The 24,713-nt window shown below is 38.8% G+C and overlaps 1 protein-coding gene across 3 annotated transcripts in view; it reads right to left on the minus strand.

The window, feature by feature from the left end:
• Positions 1-24,713, minus strand: part of SMARCC1 (SWI/SNF related, matrix associated, actin dependent regulator of chromatin subfamily c member 1) — a 173,022-nt gene that overhangs the window by 109,004 nt on the left and 39,305 nt on the right. For all 3 annotated transcript variants that reach the window (XM_045991006.1, XM_045991005.1, XM_045991007.1), the window contains exons 6-8: positions 22,403-22,472; positions 10,228-10,297; positions 4,311-4,386 (exon numbers count right to left, since the gene is read on the minus strand). In XM_045991006.1, the coding sequence (XP_045846962.1) occupies positions 4,311-4,386; positions 10,228-10,297; positions 22,403-22,472 (216 nt within the window). The remainder of the gene's footprint in view (positions 1-4,310; positions 4,387-10,227; positions 10,298-22,402; positions 22,473-24,713) is intronic.

The raw sequence follows: 24,713 nt of genomic DNA on the forward strand, positions 1-24,713 counted from the left end.
AGAAGTTTAAAAACATGACACTGTAATGGTGCCTGAATAGCTTAGTCGCTTAAACTTCAGACTCTTGGTTTCGACTCGGGTCATGATCTCGGGGTCCTGGAATCAAGTCCTGCGTCAGGCTCCAGAGTTCACTGCAGAGTCTACTTGTCATGCCCTGACCCCACACCCTCCCCACTCTTTCCCATCACTTGCTCTCAAGCACGCAAGTACTCTCTCACTCTCTAACAAATAAATAAATAAAATCTAAAAATATATATATTAAAAACCCAACAATGAGACTATTAAAGTCCTGTAAATGTCAACGTAACCATTTCTAATTTTTATTCCATGTTACTGCATATAGTAAGAAAGCATCATTGGTTTTTGCAAAGACTGAGGTTTTAATAACTAAGACCCTTAAATTTGATAATCATATCATTCGTTTTTATTTCAACTTATCTAGGTATAACTGTAAAATAAAATTCTAGGATATTCAAAGTCTACATCATGATGATTTGATATTGAGAAAGGATCCCCCATCTAGTTAATTGGCACATCCATCACCATACCTACTTAACTTGTTTAAGTGTGAGAACATTTAAGTTCTGTTCTCTTAGCAAATTCCAATTATACAATGCAGTGTCATCAACTCTGATCATCATGTTTCACATTAGATCTTCAGACAATTCTCCCAACTGCAAGTTGGTGCCTTTTTACCAACTTCTTACTTCTCCTAGCCCTCCTCACTGGCAACCGTATCTCTACTGATTTCTAGGGCTTTTTTTTTTTTTTCTTAAAGATTCCATATAAAAGCAGTATCATGCAGGATTTATCCTGCTCCATTTGGCTTATTTCACTAATCATGTCATCTTTATCCTGATGAGAACCTCTGAAAAAACATTCAACAGCAATAGGCCACTCAAAGCAATAGGCCTAGTCCATTGCTCTAGGCATGAAGAATGTCCCCCTTTACACAGTCAACAAAATTAGAAGGAATGATGAACAAGGACATTTACAGAGACCTATCATCAGACCTATCACCTCCCCCTGTCAAGTACGCAGGTGCTCTGTGGAAACCTTTCAGGGACAGCAACAGTTGGGGAGTGAAAAAGTGAGTCAGATTCAGGATTCTTCTAAGCCCTTTACATGACAACTTCTCTTGCTTTTTTGTTAATGTTTCCGAGTAGGAATTTTAAAAAATGATGGGTTCTCTGAATGTTGTATAGATGTAGATATAGATATTGAAACCACAGACCTGGCCTACATATTCCTATTCTCCAACAGAATTTTTCAAAGGCCATACACTGGAATTTAGGACTAGACAATCCTTTCCTGTGTAGACAAATAGGAAACAATTTCACCACCAATATAATTAAGGATTAAGTTACTGGCCACTGAAAAATTAGAACTCCATAAACCCATACTGGTTAACAGAGGAATAAAAAAATTAAATGAGAGGAAAGGAAGGACTCTTGCTTATACAACTCTGAAAGCCAACTCGTAATTGTGGAGGCAAGACTGGAATGGAAAATTATCACTGTGCAATCATCAAAGAAAAGATTGGTTCAGGCAAGAATTTCAAGTGGATGCTAAATCTGGGCAACGGATAGAGGATTTTGATGAGAAGCAGGATATCTGTATGGCCTAAAAGAATCTCTTACAGATTGCTTATAAACTGCAAGTGGGAAAAAAAGGAACTACATACTAGAGCCAAGAGAACACACCATAACTGGGTACCAGCATCACCAATAAGCAGCAGATGGACACAACATGCTTCCCACTATGACGCCCTGAGGACGACACAAGATCGCTTATGCAATATTCTGATTAGAATGCATAATCTGATTTAACCAGGAAAAAAGATCACAATTCCAAAGGAAAAACATCCCTTTCAAATTCAAAAATGTCAAAAGAGGCAAGGAAGCACTGAGTAACATTTCAGATTAAGGGAAACTAAAGAGACTGGACATTTGAATACAACAGCTGCTATTCAACAGTATTCTGTAAAAGAAAAATTGCTACGAAAACCATTATTGGGTCTTGTGGCGAAACTGGAATATAGATAGTAGTTTAGCATATTGGGTCAATGTTAAATTTTACTGAAGTTGGTAACTGCAAAGGGCTTATGAACGAGACTCCTTTATTCTTAGGAAACAGAAACTTAGGTTTTAGACTAAAGACCATAATATATACATCTTTATCTCAAAAAGTTAAGAATAAAAATTGTAAATACAGAAACACATGGAGTAAAAGTGATAAATCAAAATGGGAGTAAAATGTAAACAGCAGGCAAACCTGGATAAAGGGTATACAGGTGTGCCAACTACTATTCTTATTCTTGCAAGTTTGAAATTATTTCCAAATAAAAAGGTTTCAAATAAGTCTAATTTTTATTAATTCCATTTTCCTCATATGAAATTTGAAGCTTGAAGCTAACTCTTTCTGAAGGTCACAGAATTCAAAACAGGGTGAATCAGGTCTCACATCTAATATTTTGATTCAATTTAAGTGCTCAGTCTACTACATAAAGCAGTCAATAAAAACTATGTATAATTACCACTGCTCATGGAAAGGATGAGAGCTCCCTGCAGAAATACTGAATCCAGGACTAGGATATGGAATTACAAAAAGACTTTGGAACATCTCTTTGTCCCAGAAATAGGAAGTATGCAAAAATGAATCAAGTAATACCAAAAGGTCACAGGAAGCAGCTTAAAGGAGTTCCCACAGGCCAAAAGGTGGACAATTCATCAGAAAGAATGGCGATAATGTCCCTCTTCCACAGCGCAACACACAGATACTACAGGCACATGTAGAGGGAGAAAGGAAAGCTCATTCCCACTGCAAAATGTCAATCACCGATGGAATGGATAGAGTGAGGAAACCACTAGTAGTAACTAATTCAGCCAGGAAGGAATTATTAATGGGTGAGCAAACTTTGGGACACAAATTTAATGAAGAAAAGGATATTCATATAATCTCAAAATATTTCTTTGTAAGGTATTTTTAATTTCAATGAGAAAAATGGTAATGCTACAATGGAAAAACCAGGTAGACAGTACCTTAACAAACAATCAGCCATAATGGGAAAAACTGAAATACGTGCCTCCTGATATGAGGCACTGAGAAGTAATTACTCAAAATTACTTAAGCAGTTTTGCAGCCAAAAGTGCATAGTTTAAATATAATAATTAGGAAATATTCACGCAAACTCAAATTCAAAGATATTCTAAAGGGGTCCCTGGGTGGCTCAGTAGGTGAAGCATCTGCCTTCAGTTCAGGTCATGATTCTAGGATCCTGGGATCGAGTCCCTCATTGGGTTCCCTGCTCCGCGGAGAGCCTTTTTCTCTCCCCCTCTGTCTGCTGCTTCCCGCTTGTGCTTGCTCTCTGACAGATAAAATCTTTTAAATAAAAATTCCTTTACCAAAAAAAAGGCATTCTAAAACAAACTCAAAATATAACCTATACATTTCAAAAATGCCAGAATCGCAGAAGAAAAAGAAAGGCTGAAAGTTCCACATTAAGGTACACTAAACAGATCTGACAACTAAATGCAGTGTGTGCTCTTGAAACGGATCCTGATCAGGGAAGAGACTTAATATCAAACTTACATCACTGGGACAATTGGTGCAAATGGAATACGGGCTCTGTATCAGGTATAAATATTGTTTCAAGAATAAAATCCTGAAATTATTAACAACGGGGAACCTGGAAGAAGAGTATAAAGTCGCACTTTGTTTTATATTGTTCTGGCAACTTTCAGAATTATTTCCACATTAAAAGTCAAAAAATAGGGCATCTGCATGGCTCAGTGGGTTGAGCCACTGCCTTTGGCTCAGGTCATGATCTCAGGGTCCTGGGATCGAGTCCCGTGTCGGGCTCTCTGCTCGGCAGGGAGCCTGCTTCCTCCTCTCTCTCTGCCTGCCTCTCTGCCTACTTGTGATCTGTCTGTCAAATAAATAAATAAAATCTTAAAAAAAAAAAGTCGAAAAATAAGAGTTGACTACTGAAGGCTGTTTCATCGTAAGAGGCGCGCGGGCACGGCTTCCAGCCTCCCTAAATGACACCACCAATATTCAACTGCACTCCTGCTCCTCTCTCAACCACCCTAAACCACAATGTAACTGGACTCTGCGGTCTCCTCAAACTCCATTGCAAACATTTCTGCTAAGACCTAGATAATGAGTTCTTTGTGGTCATGGACAGCTTAAAAGGATGACAAGAAAAGAAGATCCTTATTCTGTATTTCTTGAAGCACTGTTGTGGAAAAAAGCTGAGAAAAACTACTATGTTATATAAGAATAAATTTTTTTAAAAAAGGATTTCTCACCTTCCACGGCTTTTCTGGAATTGGTGGATCTTCAATTTCCGCATCAACATCATTACTATGGACCCAAGTATCATAGCTACAAAGGAAATGAAAAAAGGAAAAACAGGTTAGAAGCCATATTCATTCACTAAAAAGACCTTTTATAAAAAGGTAAAACTATATTTTAAAAATACTTTTAGGATCAAGAAACAGCAGTGTATCACATACTTCTGTCTCTGCCACTTTGACAAGAAAACTCTTCTGTAGAGGTCTATAGAGATCCCGACACTGTTAAGTCCAAAGTTCAAGTCTCAGTGTGCAGAATTTTAATGAGGAGATGGCTCTCTCCTCAGAGCATTTCCCTCACTTGGCCTCGAAGACAGCACTATCATCTGCTGTTTCTTCTAGCCACCAGCCTTTCCCCAGCCTGCATGGCCAGTTTCTCTTCTTCTCCCAAACCTCTTCAACACTGGAAGGCCCCAGGTTTGGTTTGCAAACAATCCTCTTGTCTACTCATTCTCTTGATCTCACGCAGCTTCAAATATATACTCATCTGTCCTCTTCTCTCAATGCTGGACTCAGGTATCCAAATGCCAAATCCGTATTTCCCCTTACATGTTCAAAAAGGCTTTCAAAACTAACATACTCAAAATTCAACAAGCAATGCCATCCTTATCCCAAAAATACACCCTAGCCAATCATACCCATCTCAGTAAATGCCAACTCCGTCTTTCCAAAAATGGAGGATTTGTTCTGGCCAAAATCCCTGGAGACATCCCTGACTTCACTCTCAATCACATCCTACAATCCAACCATTAACAACTTCTACAGCTCATTCCATCTTCAAAATATGCCCAGAATCTACTTCTCACCCTTCTACTTATGCCCAAAGTCCAAGTTCATTTTTCACAAAGCAACCAAAGTGAGCCTTTTGTTTGCTTTGTTTTGTTTTTAAAGATTTTATTTATTTGACAGAGAGAGAGAGAGACACAACGAGAGAGAGAGAGTGAGCGCACAAGCAGGGGAGCAGCAGGCAAAGGGAGAAGCAGGTTTCCCACCTGAGCAGGGCGCCCAGTCCTGGGCTCGATCTCAGGACCCCGGGATCATGACCTGAGCTGAAGGCAGACGCTTAATGACTGAGCCACCCAGATGCCCCTAAAGTGATCCTATTGAAAATCAAGTCTGCCCATATTACAATTACTCAAAACCTTCCAACAACTCCCACCTCACTCAAAGAGCCAGAATCGTTATAGTGGATTGCCAAGGTCTCACAAGCTAGTCCTATGACTGCCACTCTGACCCCATCTCCTAATCCTCTCCCCTCACTTATGTTTCAGTCGAGCTACATGGGCTTCACGGCATTCTTAAAAAATGCCACACAGTGTCCACTTCAAGCCCTTTATAGAGATTCTTTGCTACCCAGATATTAAATGGCCCACCCTTCATATATTCACACCTCTTTGCTCAAAGGTTCTCTCTTTGCACCCCCGCCCCGCTCCTCCACAATTTTGAGGTACGCATAACATTACCTACCAAACTGAAACTCTGTCAATGCTACTATACTGGCCAAAAAATTATTGTAGAAGCAAGGAATATCTAAGTTAAATACAAGTTAGGTAACAAGCACTGGCTCCCTGCAGCCACTACTCAGAAGTCAGTTCAAAAGCATTTGGAACAAGCACAGCTCTATATGTCTATTCATAGCACTCTGGTAAGTTTTCTAGGAACACTTAAAACATGAGCTGGAGAAAAAAAGATCCTTTGCTAAGTTATAAATTATACCAGGTAAAGGTAACAATGGTGAGCGAGCAACTGAAAACTTAACATCCTCTAAAATTCTTGAGTACAAAATGTCACAGAGGTAGAAGTGAGGGCCGAACTCCCCCTTACCCCGGGTTTCACATTCTGCACTTCAGTTATTCGCGGTCAAATGTGGTCGAAAACAGATGGTCCTCCTTCTGACCGCAGAAGCCTAATGCAACATCACCGTGCCTGCACCACTCACCTCCCTTCATCATCACACAGGCATTTTATCATCTCACGTCATCACAAGAAGGGTGAGTACAGTACAAGAAAGTATTTTAAGAGAGAGACCACATTCACCCTAACTTCCCTTAAACTATACTGGTGCAACTGTTCTATCTTATTATTAGTTATTGCTGTTCATCTCTTACTGTGCCTAATTAATAAATTAAATTTTATCACAGATATGTAGGTATAGGAAAAAATATAGTACACATAGGGTTCAGTACTATCCGTGGTTTCAGGCATACATTGGGAGTCTTTAAAATGAATCCCTCACAGATGAAGGGTGTGTGGGGACTGCTATATAGTTAATAAAGAATGTGAACAAGGCCTTAAGAAGACAAGACTCAAACCAGCCCCTGTATCTTTTCTACAACATAAAGAAAAGCTTAGCAAACAGGCAAACATGTTTTTACTGTGTTACTTTAAAATTTATTTCAACTGTATACTTATGAAGCTAGTCATTATAAATTAGAGTTTCCATCTAAATGTTTCAAAGGGCAAATTCATTGCCTTTAAGAGTTTCTATAATATTGAAAGGTTTGCTTACTAGTGCCAAGGACTGAGGAACCTGGGTGGCACAATGGGTTAAGCCTCTGCCTTCGGCTCAGGTCATGATCTCAGGGTCCTGGGATTGAGCCCAGCATCGGGGCTCCCTGCTCAGCGGGGAGCCTGCTTCTCCCCTCTCTCTGCCTGCCTCTCTGCCTACTTGTGATCTCTCTCTCTCTCCCTGTCAAATAAATAAATAAATAAATAACATTAAAAAAAAAAAATAGTGCCAAGGACTATTTGAAGCCTCAAGACTAGAGATGTTTTATAGAAAGCACTTATTTAAATATTATTTTTAAAATCTGTTAGTTCATTTAAAGTAATCAACTATAGGGGTGCCTTGGTGGCTCAGTCCTTAAGTGTCTGCCTTTGGCTTGGGTCATGACCCCAGGGTCCTGGGATCGAGCCCAGCATCGGGCTCCCTGCTTAGCAGGAAGCCTGCTTCTCCCTCTCCCAGAACTCCTGTTTATGTTCCCTCTCTCGCTGTGTCTCTGTCAAATAAAATCTTTAAAAACAAAACAAAACAAAAAATAAAAATAAAAAATAACCAATTATGGCAAGCTGATTCAATTCTAATTAACTCAACCTGTATTAAAAACTGTGCATATAATCTTAAAATTCTGAACATATCTAAAAACACAGTTCCTTCTTCAAAAATATCTTGGTATTATGCTACATGAAATAAATCAGAGAAAGACAATTATCATATGATCTCACTTATATGTGGAACTTAAGAAACAAAACAGAGGATCACGGGGGAAGAGAAGAAAAAACAAGAAAATCAGGGAGGGAGACAAACGGTAAGAGACTTTTAATCATAGGAACAAACTGAGGGTTGCTGGAGAGGAGGGAGCTGGGGGCATGGGGTAACTGGGTCACAGACATTAATGAAGGCATGTAATGTAATGAGCATTGGATATTATATAAGACTGATAAATCACTGACCTCTACCTCAGAAACCAATAATACAATATACGTTAATTAACTGAATTTTAATTTTTTCAATGAAAAAAAAAAAAAGTCTTTACAACGGTGCCTGGATAGCCCAGTTGGTTAAGAGTCTGACTCTTGATTTCAGCTCAGGTCACAAATTCAGGTTATAAGCTCTAGATCCGTGTCAGGCTCTATACTCACTGTGGAGTCTGCTTGAGATTATCCTCGTCTGTCCCTCCCCCGACTCTTTTTCTCTCTCTCTCTTGCTCATATAAATAAAGAAACCTCTTAAAAAATGTAAATCCTTGGGTGCCTGGGTCATGCAGTCAGTTAAGTGTCTGCCTTCGGCTCAGATTGTGATCCCAGGATTGTGGGATCAAGCTCCACATTGGGCTCTCTGCTCAGCAGGGACCCTGCTTCTCCCCCTCCCTCTGCCTGCTTATGCACTCTCTTTCTGTGTCAAATAAATAAATAAAATCTTTTAAAAGACAGAGAAATAAATAAATGTCTTTACAAGTAAAAGTTACTCAAATAGACTAACTTAAAAAGAGCACACAAGCAGACATTATGGTTCATCATTAGATGACGAACACACATCTACACCCTCCATAAACTGAAATAGACTCTGAGCAACTCCAGATCCAACTACCAATTTAAAGGAAATACAGAGAATGAAGAAACATGTTCAAATATACCACAGTGATGTCATTAAAAAAAAAAAAAAGAAGAAGAAGAAGGGGCGCCTGGGTGGCTCAGTGGGTTGAGCCTCTGCCTTCAGCTTGGGTCATGATCTCAGGGTCCTGGGATCGGGCTCTCTGCTCAGTGGGGAGCCTGCTTCCCTCTCTCTCTGCCTGTTGCTCTGCCTACTTGTGATCTCTCTCTCTCTCTGTCAAATAAATAAATAAAATCTTTTAGAAGAAGAAGAAGAAGAAAAACCCACATTGTGGTAAACTCTACAGGACAAACACTCTGTTTCTTAAATAATACAATGCATGTGGTCAGGTGGGTAGGGAAGACAGAGAACCGAGACACTGAAATCAATTAATCACAAAATGTGATTGAATTCTATTTCCAACAAATATCAATCTATAAATTAATCATATAGATCACTTATATGACAACACTGACTAGCTAGATGATATAAAGAAATTTTGTTTTTAGATTTGACAATGATATTACCCTTACAATTTTTTTTAAAGATTTTATTTATTTATTTGACAGAGATCACAAGTAGGCAGAGAGGCAGGCAGAGAGAGAGGAGAAAGCAGGCTCCCTGCCAAGCAGAGAGCCCAATGCGGGACTCAATCCTTGGACCCTGAGATCAGGACCTGAGCCGAAGGCAGAGGCTTAACCCACTGAACCACCCAGGCATCCCATACCCTTACTATTTTTTAAAAGACGCCTTATTGTTTTAGAAATTCGCATCAAAATATTTATTATTAAAATGTTATGTTTGGGATTTGCTTCCAGTAATATGAGAAGGCTAACAATGGATCGGGGTTTAGATGAAAGAAGACTGATTTGACATGGTCAGAATCATCCCCACACCTCCACTGTAGGTTTTTTTGGGTTTTTTTGTGTGTTTTTTTAAGATTTTATTTATTTATTTATTTGACAGCGAGAGAGAGAGAGAGAGAGAGAGATCACAAGCAGGCAGAGAGGCAGGCAGAGAGAGAGAGAGGGAAGCAGGCTCCCTGCGGAGCAGAGAGCCCAATGTGGGACTCAATCCCAGGACCCTGAGATCATGACCTGAGCTGAAGGCAGCGGCTTAACCCACTGAGCCACCCAGGCGCCCTCCACTGTAGGTTTAAAAAGATGAAATTCATGGAAGGTTACCCATATTTTTAAGTGTCCTACATAGGCAAAGTATCAATTTTAAAAGTACCAACATTTTCACTAACATCTAGTTCGTATTTGTAATATTCGTTATCTATACTTAGAGAATGAAACACAGTATGAGTTAAGATTATCTCAAAGTAAATAATAACAACAATAGGGAAATAAATTTCTGCCAAGTAGAAAAATTCTGTTTTAGACATAAAATAATTCATTCTTAATAGAATGGCATGAAGATTTTTTTGAAGAAACAAAATGAAATAGTCATAAAATACTAGAGAGACAAATTCCTTTCTTGACGGAAACAAATCTAGATTAGCAGGCAAATATACTGAAGGGGTGTTTCGCCAAATGCAGCAAACATATCAGTTTATTAAGATAAATAAAGCCTAAAAAAAAAAAAGATAAATAAAGCCTTGGGACTTTGAATTGAATTCTATAACTTCAATAAGAAAAATCAGTAGGACTCAAAAAAGTGAAATCAAACACTGAAGCAAACAAAGTTGTCACTATTCAGAATATGAAACTACACATAAATAACTCTGGCTTACACTAAAAAAAAATCTTTAAAGGTCTCAGGACATGTCTACATTACCTGTCTGGGTAAAACCCCCAATGCACTAACACCTGCTTATCTTTTCTCATCACGGGTCTCAACCATTCTTCTGAAAGGGAAAAAGAAAATATTTTAGTCAAGCTAACAAAATAAATGAATAAACTATTATTTAGACTTAATTTCTACTTAGAATTTTTCTTTTGCTTGTAAGCCCCCCAAAACATTTTCTCACAATTGAACATTTTACCTATCTTATTAAGGGAAAGTTTTCCACCCATGTCTTCAGAATTACTGAAGTGTAGGCCCATTATTCATTACTCCTGGCAAATTCAATTATCCACTGTGGTAAAATATTCCCTTCCCACCACGCATCTGACTGTTTGTCTACAATTCCATCCAAATCATAATCACTATATTCTTTACGACCACATTTCCAAGTAAAATCTCTGCTCCCTTTTTTTGTTAGGCTTTGGAATCACTATACATTTTTCAAGATGTAAGTCATGCTTCATATCCTTGATGTCAGTTTTACCATATACTCTTCCTCCTTTAAATTCAATTTCTCTGGTATCTTAGAGCACTTCACAGACTGCTACATCAAGCTTTTACTGACAATACTATTCTCCTTATTTTTTAATGGCATCCTACCTGTAAATTTAGCCCTGCCAACAATAGTGTAAGCAGTACGATCATATCAAATATTTTTATTTTGAATTTCTTTACCAAAGATAGGTATAAATTTATACAAGTTTATAGGATGATCCTTATTGATCTGAATCATAGTTGTATTATATCTACATTTTAGTAGTTGTTAGGAGGTGTTTCTTTAGTAGTCTAAATTTAGTTTAGCAAACTTGTCTCTAGTGCTCAGAGGAAATTAATAAGTAAGTCCCTTGAAACCCAAGAAACAGCAAAATAGAAAAACTTAAGCAAAACCGGCTCAGTAAAAGTGGCTTTTCATTGCCAATTTCAACAAGAAATCATCCCAGCTTCACTAACTAAAGGCATAAAAGCCCACATGCTTGTGTTTTGCTTTGGTATTTAAGTTTTATTTGAAGTGGTCTCCACATCCAGTGTGAGGCTCAAACCCACCCCCCAGATATCAAGAGTTGTGTGCTCTACTGACTGAGAAGCCAGATGCCCCAAGCCTGTGTTCTTTTTCTTTTTTAAAGATTTTATTTATTTATTTGACAGACAGAGATCACAAGTAGGCAGAGCGCAGGCAGAGACAGACGGGGGAGCAGGCTCCCTGCTGAGCAGAGAGCCCGATGAGGCTCAATCCCAGGACCCTGAGATCATGGCCTAACCCACTAAGCCACCCAGGCGCCCCCACTGTGCTCTTTTTCAAGCATCCAACTGCTCATCTTACTATCTTGAGAGAACGTGAACAGGAAGAAATCAAGCGCAGATCCTTAAACTGGTATCCCAAAATGGCCAAGGAAAGGAGGAGGAGCAAGATGGCAGAGGAGTAGGAGACCTAAATTTTGTCTGGTCCCAGGAATTCAGCTAGATGGTTATCAAACTATTCTAAACACCTACAAACAAGAGATCAAAGAAAATAATAGCAGCAATTCTATGAACAGAAAAGAGACCACTTCTGGAAGGTAGGATGTGTGAAGTGAATCCAAGGTGGTATTTGGGAAGACAGACCATGGTGGGGGGGGGGGGGCATGAAGACGGGGGCCAGGTAAAGGACGGGACCCTCCATCAGCTGGCTCCCACCAAGTGACAGCAGTGGAGCACAACTCTCAGAAGTCAGCGCCACTGAGAGACGGCATTTCAGTGGCTAAGCAGGGGTGTGGGGGTGGAATCCTCACTGGGACTATGTGGTCTCAGGACCCTCGGGGGTCACAGAAAGATCAGGGGTGCCTGAATTGTGGCAGAGCTCCCAGGTATCAGAGCAGGGAGGCCAGCTGCAAAGACGGAGCCAAGGAGGGGCCTCTAAGCTCAGGGTTGCCATGAACCATGATCCACAGCACAGATGGGCCACATCTCTTCAAGCAGGGACCCAACAAGGGGCAGATCCAGAGAGATCCACCCATCCTCCACCAGGAGAAGCAGCACGGGCGCACACTGCAGGCATCTGCTGGGTTTGAAGACTCCAAATGGGGCCATGCATCAGAGACAGAAATGCTCAGTGATAGGCTAGGTGAGCACGGAGTACCACCAGGGACCAGGGAGACAGGAACTACTGAATGCTCTTCTCTGAGGGCTCACTGAGGAGAGGGCCCCTGAGTTTTCAGCATCTCCGGGGCCAGAGTTGGTAGGTCATCATTTTCATTCTCGTCCTCCAAAGCTGTACAGGAAGCTTTCAGGAAACAAAAGCTACTAAAAGTAAACCCTAACAGATTGTTTAGCCTGGACGCCAGCAACAGCGGTGCAATTCCACCTTAGGCAAAGACATTGGAGAATCACTGCAACGGACCCCTCTACCAGACTATCAGCAAGAACATCCAGGCAAGACCAAGTTTGCCAATCAAAGAGAACTGCAAAACTCCAGCACTAGGGGAATACAGCACATAGAATTCATGGCTTTTTTCCCATGATTCTTTAGTTTTCAAAGTTAATTTTTTTTATTTTCTTTTTTTCTTTTGCTATCTTTTTTTGAATTTTCTTCTTTCCTTTTTCAACCAACATCTTATCAATTCCTGTTTAAAAATCTTTTTAAATTTTAATCTGTACAGTCATATTCCATCCTTCATCATATGTACCCTTATTTTTGTATACGTATTTTCCTTTCTTTAAAATTTTGGGAGGCAAAATACACCCCAAATCTAGTGTGGGCTCTGTTCTAATCACCATTCTGATCATATTCTTTTCCCCCCTACCCCAGGTCCCCTCTGATTTGTTTGGTGTTTATTTTTCTGGGGCCGTTGTTACCCTTTTAGCATTTTGTTCTCTCATTCCTCTATTCTTCTCTGGACAAAATGACAAAATGGAAAAAACAAACCTCAAATAAAAGAACAAGAGGCAATACCAACTGCCAGGGACCTAATCAACACGACTTAGTAAGTTACCAGAACTAGAGTTCAGAATGACAATTGTAAAGATACTAACTGGGCTTGAAAAAAAGCATAGAAGATACTAGAGAATCCCATTCTGGAGAAAGAAAAGAACTAAAATCTAACCAAGTGAAAATCAAAAAGGCTATTAATGAGGTGCAATAAAAAATGGAGGCTCTAACTGCTAGGATAAATGAGGCAGAAGAATTGGTGATACAGAAGACTAAAGGATGGAGAATAAAGAAGCTGAGAAAAAGAGAAATAAACAACTACTGGATCATGAGGGGAGAATTCCAGAGGTAAGTGATTCCATAAGGTAAAATAATATTAGAACAATTGGGATCCCAAAAGAAGAAGAAAGAGAGGAGCAGAAGGTATACTGGAACAAATTTTAGCAGAGAACTTCCCTAATTTGGGGAAAGAAACAGGCATCAAACTCCAGAAGGCACAGAGAACCCCCCTCAAAAATCAATAAAAAGAGGACAACACCCCATCATCTAACAGCAAAACTTACAAGTCTCAGAGAAAAAGAAAATCCTGAAAGCAGCTCGGAACAAGAGGTCTATAGAAACACTAGATTGGCAGCAGACATATCCAGAGACCTGGCTGGCCAGAAAGGACTGGGATGATATATTCAGAGCACTAAATTAAGAAAAAAAATGCACCTAAGAATACTATATCCAGGGGTGCCTGGGTGGGGCAGTGGGTTAAAGCCTCTGCCTTCAGCTCAGGTCATGATCCCAGGGCCCTGGGATCGAGCCCCGCATTGGGCTCTCTGCTCAGCAGGGAGCCTGCTTCCTCCTCTCTCTCTGCCTGCCTCTCTGCCTACTTGTAAACCCTGTCAAATAAATAAATTTAAAAAAAAAAAAACTTAAAAAAAAAAAAAGAATACTATATCCAGCTAGGTTGTCACTGAAAATAGAAGGAGAGATTAAAAAGCTTCCAGAACAAATAAAAACTAAAAGAATTTGTGAACACCAAACCACCCTACAGGAAATATAGAAAGAGGCCCTCTAAGCAAAGTGAGAACCTAAAGGTAACATAGACCAGAAAGGAACAGAAACAATATACAGTAACAGTCACCTTACAGGCAATACAATGGCACTAAATTCGTATCTTTCAACAGTTACCCTGAATTAAATGGGCTAAATGCCCCAGTCAAAAGACACAGGGTAGCAGATTAGATTAAAAACAAACAAATAAACAAACAAACAAAAAACAAACCCACTGATAATGCTGTCTGTAAGAGACTCATTTTAGACCCAAAGACACCTCTAGATTTAAAGTGAGGGTGTGGGGGCACCTGGGTGGCTCAGTGGGTTAAAGCCTCTGTCTTTGGCTCAGGTCATGATCCCAGAGTCCTGGGATCGAGCCCCACATTGGGCTCTCTGCTCAGCAGGAGGCCTGCTTCCTCCCTCTCTCTCTGCCTGCCTCTCTGCCTGCTTGTGATCTCTGTCTGTCAAATGAATAAATAAAATATTTTTTAAAAAATAAAAAAAATAAAGTGAGGGTGTGGTAAATGATTTATTATGCTAATGGACACCAAAAGAAAGCTGGGGTGGCAATCCCTGTATCAGACAAATTAGATTTTAAACCAAAAACTATAATAAGAGATGAGGAAAGACTATATAGTACTTAAAGGGCCTATCCAACAAGATCTAACAATTTTAAATATCTATGCCCTTAACATGGGAGCAGCCCAGCCAGTTATATAAGCCAATAACAGAATCAAAGAAACACATCAACAATAATACAGTAATAGTAGGGGACTTTAACACACCCTCAACTGAAATGGACAGACCATCTAAGCAAAAGATCAACAAAGAAGAAAAGGCTTTAAATGACAAACTGGACCAGATGGACATCACAGATATACTCAGAACATTCCATCCCAAAGCAACAGAATATACATTCTTCTCTGGTGCACACAGAACATTCTCCAGAATAGATCACATCCTGGGTCACAAATCAGGTCTCAACCAGTACCAGAAGATTAGGATCATTCCCTGCACATTTTCAGACCACAATGCTTCAAAATAGCCAAGGAAAAAGTGAAGAGGACGCCTGGGGGTCTTTCATAACTCACTACATAGCAACAAACAAAATATACTGACTCTTAACTAGTAACAACTGCCCTTTAGAATACTAAATCTATCTTCAAAGGCTGTGTAGCTTTAGAAAGTAAAGAAAAAAGAATACTTTTTTTTTTTTTTACAGCTGATTTTGATAGAAGGAGCCTGTGGCAATGACTGCCTTTGGAAATCTTCCAAGTAGCAGAAATAACTAAAGGTTAGAGATGCAAATCCACATTCTTCCCAGAGATAATCATATGCTACACAGAACTGATAAAACCACCACAGTTTTATGAGTAAAAATTAGTCCAAACTGAGAATATATATATTAACTGTCACAATACAACAATAAAGACATAGTCTAACTAAAATACAAGCACAGAGGGGCACCTGGGTAACTCAGTTAGTTGAGCATCTGATTCTTGGGTTTTGGCTCATATCATTATCTAAGGGTCATGGGATCAGGTCCCATATCGGGCTCCACGCTCAAAGGGAGTCTGTTTTAGAGATTTTCTCTCTCCTTTTCCCCACCCCAACACACACACACACACACACACACACACACACACACACACACACTGCATTAATTATAAGTAAGTGTTCATAAATTTACAAATGACTAAACAAAAGGTAGTATATCCATACAAGGTAATGTTATTTGGCCATCAAGGGAATAATGTACATGATGTAACACTGGCAAAGTAACATTACAGGAGGCCCCAGAACTTGTTGCACCACAGAGACATGGACTTAACACCAATACACCACCTAAGAAGTCTCCATGAGCACTCTAGGAGCCAATTAAGGAGTTGCAGTACTTCAGGCAAGCTCCAAGTCGACAACAGCTGCATTGTAACAGTAAGAAAAGCCATTTCCTATCAACCCTTTCAACCCCAAGAGCAATTCTCCCAAGCCAGCAGAGCTCAGCAGGATCAGGAGGGAGCTCAGCTTTCAGCTTCTCCTTTGGGCTGAAAAGAGAAGAGTGAATGTGCATCCAATATTCCAAATTATTGGGGGGGGGGGGGGGCCCTGCCTGCCTCACCTGACTCAGAGCACTGATGGAACAGACATATTTTGGATGTGTGGTGGTCAATGAGAACAAACAAAATCTAAGTGACTTACTGTAGTACCAGAAAACCAGTAATGCCACAGACAGAAACTGGGTCAACTGGGTGTGATCAGGAGCAAGCACCCAGATGCCAACTTCTCCCCTGGTAGGGAGAAAGAAGAAGAGTAGAACATACATCCTATGTTCTGGCTTTTCTCTTCTTTTTTTTTTTTTTAATTATTTATTTATTTATTTTTAAAATTTATTTGACAGACAGAAATCACAAGTAGGGAGAGAGGCAGGCAGAGAAACATGAAAAAACAGACAGCCTAACTTTACACCTCGAAGAACTAGAAAAAAAACAAAAAACAAAAAACGAATAAATGAAGCCCAAAGTTAGTAGAAGGCAGGAAGTATCAAAAATCAGAGCAGAGGGCAACCCCTTCGGGTCTCCTCCCTCCTTGGGAGCTTTGTACTATCACTTTGCTATCACTCAATAAACCTTACTTTGGTACCAAAAAACAAACAGACAAACAAACAAACAAACAAACAAAAATATCAGAGCAGAAATAAATAAAACAGAGACTAAGAGATAATAGAAAAGATCAGTAAAACCAAGAGTTGGTCAGTTGAAAAAAATAAACAAAATTGGGGTGCCTGGGTGGCTCCATAGGTTGAGTATCTGCCTTCAGTGCAGACCATGATCTCTGGGTCCTAGGATCATGCCCTGTATCGGGTTCCCTGCTTCTCCCTCCCCCTCTGCTGTTCCCCCTGTTTCTGCGCTCACGCTCTCTCTCTCTAACAAATAAATAAATAAAATCTTTTAAAAAATAAAAAATAAGACTGACTCATCATGGAAAAAAGAGAAAGGGCACAAATCAATAAATCAGAAATGAAAGAGATGTTAAAATTGATACTACAGAAATAAAAATGATTGGGACGCCTGGGTGGCTCAGTGGGTTAAGCCTCTGCCTTCGGCTCAGGTCATGATCTCAGGGTCCTGGGATCGAGCCCTGCATTGGGTTCTCTGCTTGGCAGGGAGTCTGCTTACCCCCACCCCTGACCTTCTCTGCCTACTTGGGATCTCTCTCTCTCTGTCAAATAAATAAAATCTTAAATAAATAAGTAAAATTCAATTTCTCTCTATAAAAAAAGGAAATAAAAATGATTATAAGAAACTACTACAAACCATTAAGCACCAACAAACTGTACAATCTAGAACAGATAAATTCCTAGAAACATACAAGCATCCAAGACTGAATCATGAACAAATACAGAATCTCAACAGACAGATTACTAGCAGAGAGATTGAATCCGTAACTAAAAAACGCCCTACAAACAGAAGTCCCAGACCAAAAGGCTTCACTAGTGAATTCTATCAAATATTCCAAGATTTAATACCCATGCTTTCAAACTCTTCCAAAAAATAAGAGGAAGGAACACTTCCAAACTTATTTTACAAGGCCAACATTATCCAGATACCAAAACCAGACAAGGGTGCCAAGAAAAAAAAAAAAATTACAGGCCAATATCCATGATCAACACAGATGCAAAAATCCTCAAGCAAATATTATCAAACCAAATTCAACAATAAAGAGATCACACATCACAATCAACTGGGATTTATTCCAGGGATGCAAGGATGGTTCAATACCAGCAAATCAATCTAGAGTAATATACCACATTAACAAAATGAAAGACAAAAAAATCCTATGATCACCTCAACAGATGTAGAAAAAAAATCATTTGATAAAGTTCAACATCCACTTATGAACTTATGAATATAAATTCTTGATAAGGAGTGGGATAGAGGGAACATACCTCAACATAATAAAGGCCATATATGACAAGCCCAATAGCTAACATCATACTCAGTGGTGAAAAGCTGAAAGTTTTTCCCCTAATCTCAGAAACAATATCAGGATACCCAATTTCACCATTTTTATTCAACATAGTATTCCAAGTCCTAGCCACAGCAATTAGGCAAGAAAAGGAATAAAAGGCATGCAAATTGGAGAAGAAGTGAAACAATCACCATTTGCAGAATTCATGCTACTATATTTAGAAAATCCTAAAGACTATACCAAATAACTCTTAGAATGAATGAATTCAGTAAAGTTGACAGAATATGAAATTGATACACAGAAATTAAAAGTGGTTTTAGAGAAATTCAATGGACTACAAAAGAACACATTAAACAACTAAGCAAGGAAAATAATGCATGAACAATAACAGAATATCAACAACATGATAGAAACCATAAAAAAGAATCAAACAGAAATTCTGGAGTTAGGGGTGCCTCGGTGGCTCAGTCTTTAAGTGTCTGCCTTTGGCTCAGGTCATGATCCCACAGTCCAGGGATCAAGCCTGACATCAGCCTCCTTGCTCAGCAGGGAGCCTGCTTCTCACTCTCCCACTCCCCCAGCTTGTGTTCCCTCTCCCACTGTGTCTCTGTCAAATAAATAAAAATAAAATCTTAAAAAAGAAAAATTAAAAAAAAAAGAAAAGAAAAGAAAAATTCTGGAGTTAAAGAATAGAGTATCTGAATTAAAAATTCCACTAGAGGATACAACATCAGATTGGACAATCCGAAGAAAGATCTGAGAACTCAAAGACGGAACATTTGAAATTCTCAAGTCAAATGAACTAAAAGAACGAAGATAAGAAAACTTAAGGGACATATCCACTCATCTAAATAAATGTTCTGAGTAAGATTTATCTTCCTCCTCTGATAAGTATCTCAATTTTTCAAAAATTCTCATTTATTTTCATCTCTAAGGAAATATTCTTTCTGCTAAAACCAGTAATTCAACCGATATTCCTAAACCAATCCTTCTATCCCTTCTAGGTTTCAACTCTATTATGCGCTTCAGTTTACTTTTGTTCTGCCCCAGAAAAAAACTATAAAGCCAAATCTTGAAAGATAAAGGCAGGCCACCTGCTAGGTGGCATCCTCTACTTTCTTTTCCCTGTCATACATTCTAAGAAACTGGTGACCTTCCACCAACTCTACAGCTTACTCTCACTGGCAAGTTACCAAAACTTCATTCTCATAGGTTACCAATTATTTCCTTACTGAAAAATCCAAAACCCTTGTCTCAGGCCTCACTTTTATTTCTTTGTAGGACAGTTCCATTGTCAACCTCCTGCATTTTAAAATGCTTTCCTTATCTTCCCATGAATTTTAAGATACAGACCATCCTTGGCTTGCCATCGAATTTCCTTTGCTCTCTTGATAAATGTATTTATCTCATCCAATGACACAATTTTCCCTCACTCAGCAATTTAACTCAGAGTGTTAAGACCAAAGGTCTTGCTCTCTGACCAGTCTCCTTAGATCATATACCCCAGAAATCAGCTCCCAGGAAATTTTCCTAATACAGCCTCAGTTGCACGTTTCTCTCCACCAAAATCATCAATATTATCTACCCTCACCCTCATCCACCTAATAAAACAAAACTCTACGCTACACTCTACACTAGTGCTTTGTCTTCTCACCTACCTACTCTTCTCTCCCCTTACACTGAGATATACAGCCGAACTTTGCCATTTCCTTTCCCTCAAAGTTCGTAATTTATTACCTCTAGCCTTTTGCTTAACAATAACAACTCCTTTCCAGCATGCCATACCCCAAATCTCACCAAGAGATTAAGGCCCATTAAATACCACTTTTTATTTTAAATTTTGACTAATCGTCATTAAAGTATGTATACTGCCTTTTTAAGGGTTTCATGATACGGCTTCTAATGCGTTTGTGGCTGGTACTGTTATCATCTGCACACTTACCTGACAACAAGTACTTGTAAGGAGCCCAGCACAAGGCTTTGCTGAGAGTCAACATTTATCTGACAGTTATTCTAAGGTAAATTGTACAGTGTGCCAAATCATGTCTTATTATTTCAAAAACAAACTTCAAATGCTATCTCCTAACAGCTGCTTTGACTGCTGATAATACCAAGCAAGCATCATCAATACACGGTGAACTAGGTTGTATTAAAAGAGAAAAATAAAACTAGCACCACTAAGGAATCACTAAATAGCCAGATGTAACAATTACAGTAAAAATCTTTTGTAAAAGGCAATTTTTCTCACAAAGCTCACAGGCTAAAAGTTTTACACCACTTATTAGAGAAACAGAGCCCATAACAGAGTAGTATTCTAACATCATAGCTATCCACCACCCCCACCTAGTGGACACCAGTTGCTATTACCTAACAGGAAAAAGGCTCAGAAACAACCAGTTAAACACTAAAGGCAGGGTGAAGTTTCTCACTTTATAAAAGCGTGATAATCACAGTTGCGATTTTTGATTGTAACAAATAAAATAAAAGTTTCAGCTATCAAACTAATGATGAAAAACCTAAATGTAACAGCTAAAGCTATAAAACTCTTAGAAGAGTTGGGCTGTAAAACTTGATGACTCTGGATGAGGCAATGATTTCTTAGATTTGCCACCATGCACAAGCAATCAAGCAACCTCACCTATCAATTGTTTTCAACATCTGTAGGATCCGTACAATGTCCCTCTTCCATTCCTGACATTATTTGTTCTTTCTTTTTCTCCTGCTTATTTGCAGCACGATTTGAATAGCCTTACTGATCTTCCCTGAAAACCATTTCTTTCTTTTTTTTTTTTTTTTTTATTTATTTGACACAGAGAGAGAGAGAGATCACGAGTAGGTGGAGGAAGCAGGCTCTCTGCTGAGCAGAGAGCCTGATGCAGGGCTTGATCCCAGGACCCTGAGATCATGACCTGAGCCAAAGGCAGAGGCTTAACCCACTGAGCCACCCAGGCCGCCCCTCCTGAGAACCATTTCTGACACTGCTGAGCACTTTGCTCCTGTATATTTTCCACATCATTAATTTGTACTCTTAATTATTTCCTTCTTTCCCTAGGTTTAACTTGCTGTTCTTTTTCCCATGTCTTGAGAAAGATGTGTCAATCACTGATTTTTCAGTCTTTCTTCTTTCCTAACATACACATTTAAAGATACAAATTTTCCTCTGGGCAGAGCTTCAGCTGTATTCAACAAAATTTAACATTCTTATACTTTATCAATCATTGCATAATCATTCAGTTACAAAGATTTTCTATTTCAATTTCTTCTTTGACCCACAGATTACTTGGCAATATATTTCTTAATTTTCAAACATACAGGGACTGTCTGGTAATCTTGTTGTCATTGACTTCCAGCATAACTGCACTGGTCGGAAAAAATACTCAGCAGGTGATAATGAGCAACTCAAATCTGATATAACTTAGCTTCTTATACAGATGTCCTAAAGGGATATGTTAACCAGAAGACTTGATCCCTTATAGAAGACCTATTTCTCAAATTAATCTGGTTAATTTATTAATTCATATTTCCTTTCTCAACAAATCAGTTTCCATAGCCCTATCAAACTCTGGCCACTGACAAAATCAACCTGCAGGATAGAAAAGCTGAAGTTCAGAATCTGAACCATTATAAATTCACCAAACTAAAATATTGCTGAGGGGCCCCATTCAGACAGCCAGTAAGCCCATCTTCCCCAGAAATGTCCTTCCAGGGGCGCCTGGGTGGCTCAGTGGGTTAAGCTGCTGCCTTCGGCTCAGGTCATGATCTCAGGGTCCTGGGATCGAGTCCCGCATCGGGCTCTCTGCTCGGCAGGGAGCCTGCTTCCCTCTCTCTCTCTCTCTGCCTGCCTCTCTATCTGCTTGTGATCTCTCTCTCTGTCAAATAAATAAATAAAAATCTTAAAAAAAAAAAAAAAAAAAGAAATGTCCTTCCATTTTGCAAAGTCTTTTAGTTTTCAGAACACAAACAACAGAGCAAACATTAACAAAGTTAATACATAAGGCACACCTAAACTTAACACCCAGATAATAACAAAGAAAGATATAAAAAGTCCAATGATCAGAAAGTTGGATATCAAAGAATTAGTTTGCTTAGACCAATTCAGCAAAAAAACAGAAAACTACATTTAAATAATCTGTGCAAGTTATTTAATACTTAAAAGTCTCTTTTTCAAAAAGCTAGTAACATTGTTTAAATCTCTGATAAAACTTAAAACCTAGTGAAGTAGGAGTTCATAACCAAAGATTAACTTACCATCCTCTTGTGAGGAAGGATATGGGTAAATGTGGTGGGAAGCTTTTGACTTCTCATCAGTAAAAGTCCCCTGGAAAGCAAATGAACAACATAAGGGTAAAGCACATGACAAACAGACTATGCAATGCCAGATGCAAACTGCCTAAGAATCATAAAAGCATTATTTTATTATGTTTTACATATACATATATATGCATATATATCAAGACTATAATATTTTTATTTTTAGTCAAAGAAAACAATTATTAATAAGAACAAATAAAAACATATAAATTATCTATAGACACAGTTTACATTGTTGTACAGAAAAATAATGCAAGTACTTCTTACCTAATTCTCTGTGTATCTCTCTAGGAAACCTTGTCTGTAATACGAGTCTTTCTATATCTAAAAATTACTCCAAAGTCATCAGAAATTATCCGAATAATGCAAGACCATGACCATGAGCCATAACTTAACAGTTATATACATATAAGATGGACATTTCACTTGGCTCTAACATGTATGTATACTACTGTTTTTTAAGTCAATGTTAGAATAGTGGATGACATAAATATTAAGGTTAAGGTCTAGCTAGGCCACAATCTAGAATATGACTTGGAAGCCTTTTTTTTTTTTTTTTTTTAAAGATTTTATTTACTTCTTTGAGACAGGGAGAACGCACAAGATGAGGGAGGGAAAGGGGCAACTGGACTCTGTGCTGAGTATAGAGCTCGACACAGGACTCAATCCCAAGACAAGCCAAAATCAACAGTCAGAACTTGACCAACTGAGCCACCAAAGCACCCCTACTTGGAAGCTATTTAGATATAAAAGTGCTCATTCTAGAGACCATAAGTATGAGGACAAGTCTTTTTTTGCGTGTGTGTCTTAAAATCAGGTATAAATAGCATCTTAATGTATTTCCTGAATTTTATCTTTGACAGTGAGTATTTACTAATTATTACAATCAGAAAAACACAACGCTATTTCTAATTGAAGAGAAATTCTAAAATTCTAAAATTTTAGACTATCTAAGATGGAATTAGTTATAATAAAGCAAGGCATTCTCAATCATTACAAGTATTTGGGCACACTTCCGAACAACCACAAAAGACGCTGAAAAAGGGATGTCAGAGGAGCGCAATGTCTGTGATTGTGGCCTCTGGAGTCCGTTAGGCCTGCGTTTGAACTTCAGCTCTACCATTTACAACTTGGGTGATGTAAGTATCTAAGTGTTTTTTGTGCTTCAGTGTCTTCTGTGAAATAGAGTGGTAATAACACCTATTTCACAAGAATTATAACAATTTAGCAACGAGGTAACGATAGGGACAGGTACACTGCAAGTACTCAAACATGGAGTTATTAATGCATTTAAAATGTTTGAGGTGGGGCGCCTGGGTGGTTCAGTGGGTTAAAGCCTCTGCTTTCGGCTCAGGTCATGATCCCAGGGTCCTGGGATCGAGCCCCACATCGGGCTCTCTGCTCAGCAGAGAGCCCGCTTCCTCCTCTCTCTCTGCCTGCCTCTCTGCCTACTTGAGATCTCTGTCTGTCAAATAAATAAATAAAATCTTTAAAAAATAAAATAAAATAAAATGTTTGAGGAAAGGCCTTAATCATCAGTATTCAATAATATCATTAGCTGTCTCTTCCCTATGATCCTATGAGACCAGAAAGATCCTTATGTCCCTTTAGAGGTTATTCCTAGAATACAACCGCTAAGCCAAGCCTTTAAGAAAAATGAGAACTATATGCTCAGTTTTAATTGTGGAAAATATATAAGCTTTTTCCAGGATTAACATGGTAGCAATAAGAGTAGATCATTTCAGCTTGAAGGTAATACCCAGCAGGTTAATTTGTTCTGTCTCTGCCTTCTAACATTCTAGATATAATTAAACTACACTTGACAGCCACTTCAGTAAGCAGTCCCGAAGAGAAAAGAAGGTTAAGTGACTGGTTCAAAGTCAAAATGCTGGTGGGACGAGGAAGTGGACTTGAGACTGCCTGACTCGATAGCACAATTATCTCGTTTTTCTCTTCGGTAGGGATGTTGCATGTAAGAAAACACTGTACTAAATCTCCAAATGTAAACGGTATTAGGAATCCTTGTTTTAGCAACTTGAAAGATATTTTACTGATTACTGAAACATAACACAACTGGCAATCTCTTCTGCAGAAGAAAAAATAAAGGTATCTCAGGAGGTTTCTCAACTAATCCTAAGGATTAGTAAAACTCTGTCACTCAAATGATGTTGTTTCAGAAAATTATCTTCTACCTGGGTCTCCTCAGCTAGTTCACCATGATAAGGGGTTGCTTGTAGTGTAGCCACAT

Source organism: Meles meles, chromosome 20 (genome assembly GCF_922984935.1).
Source record: "Meles meles chromosome 20, mMelMel3.1 paternal haplotype, whole genome shotgun sequence".
Taxonomy (NCBI): Eukaryota; Metazoa; Chordata; class Mammalia; order Carnivora; family Mustelidae; genus Meles; species Meles meles.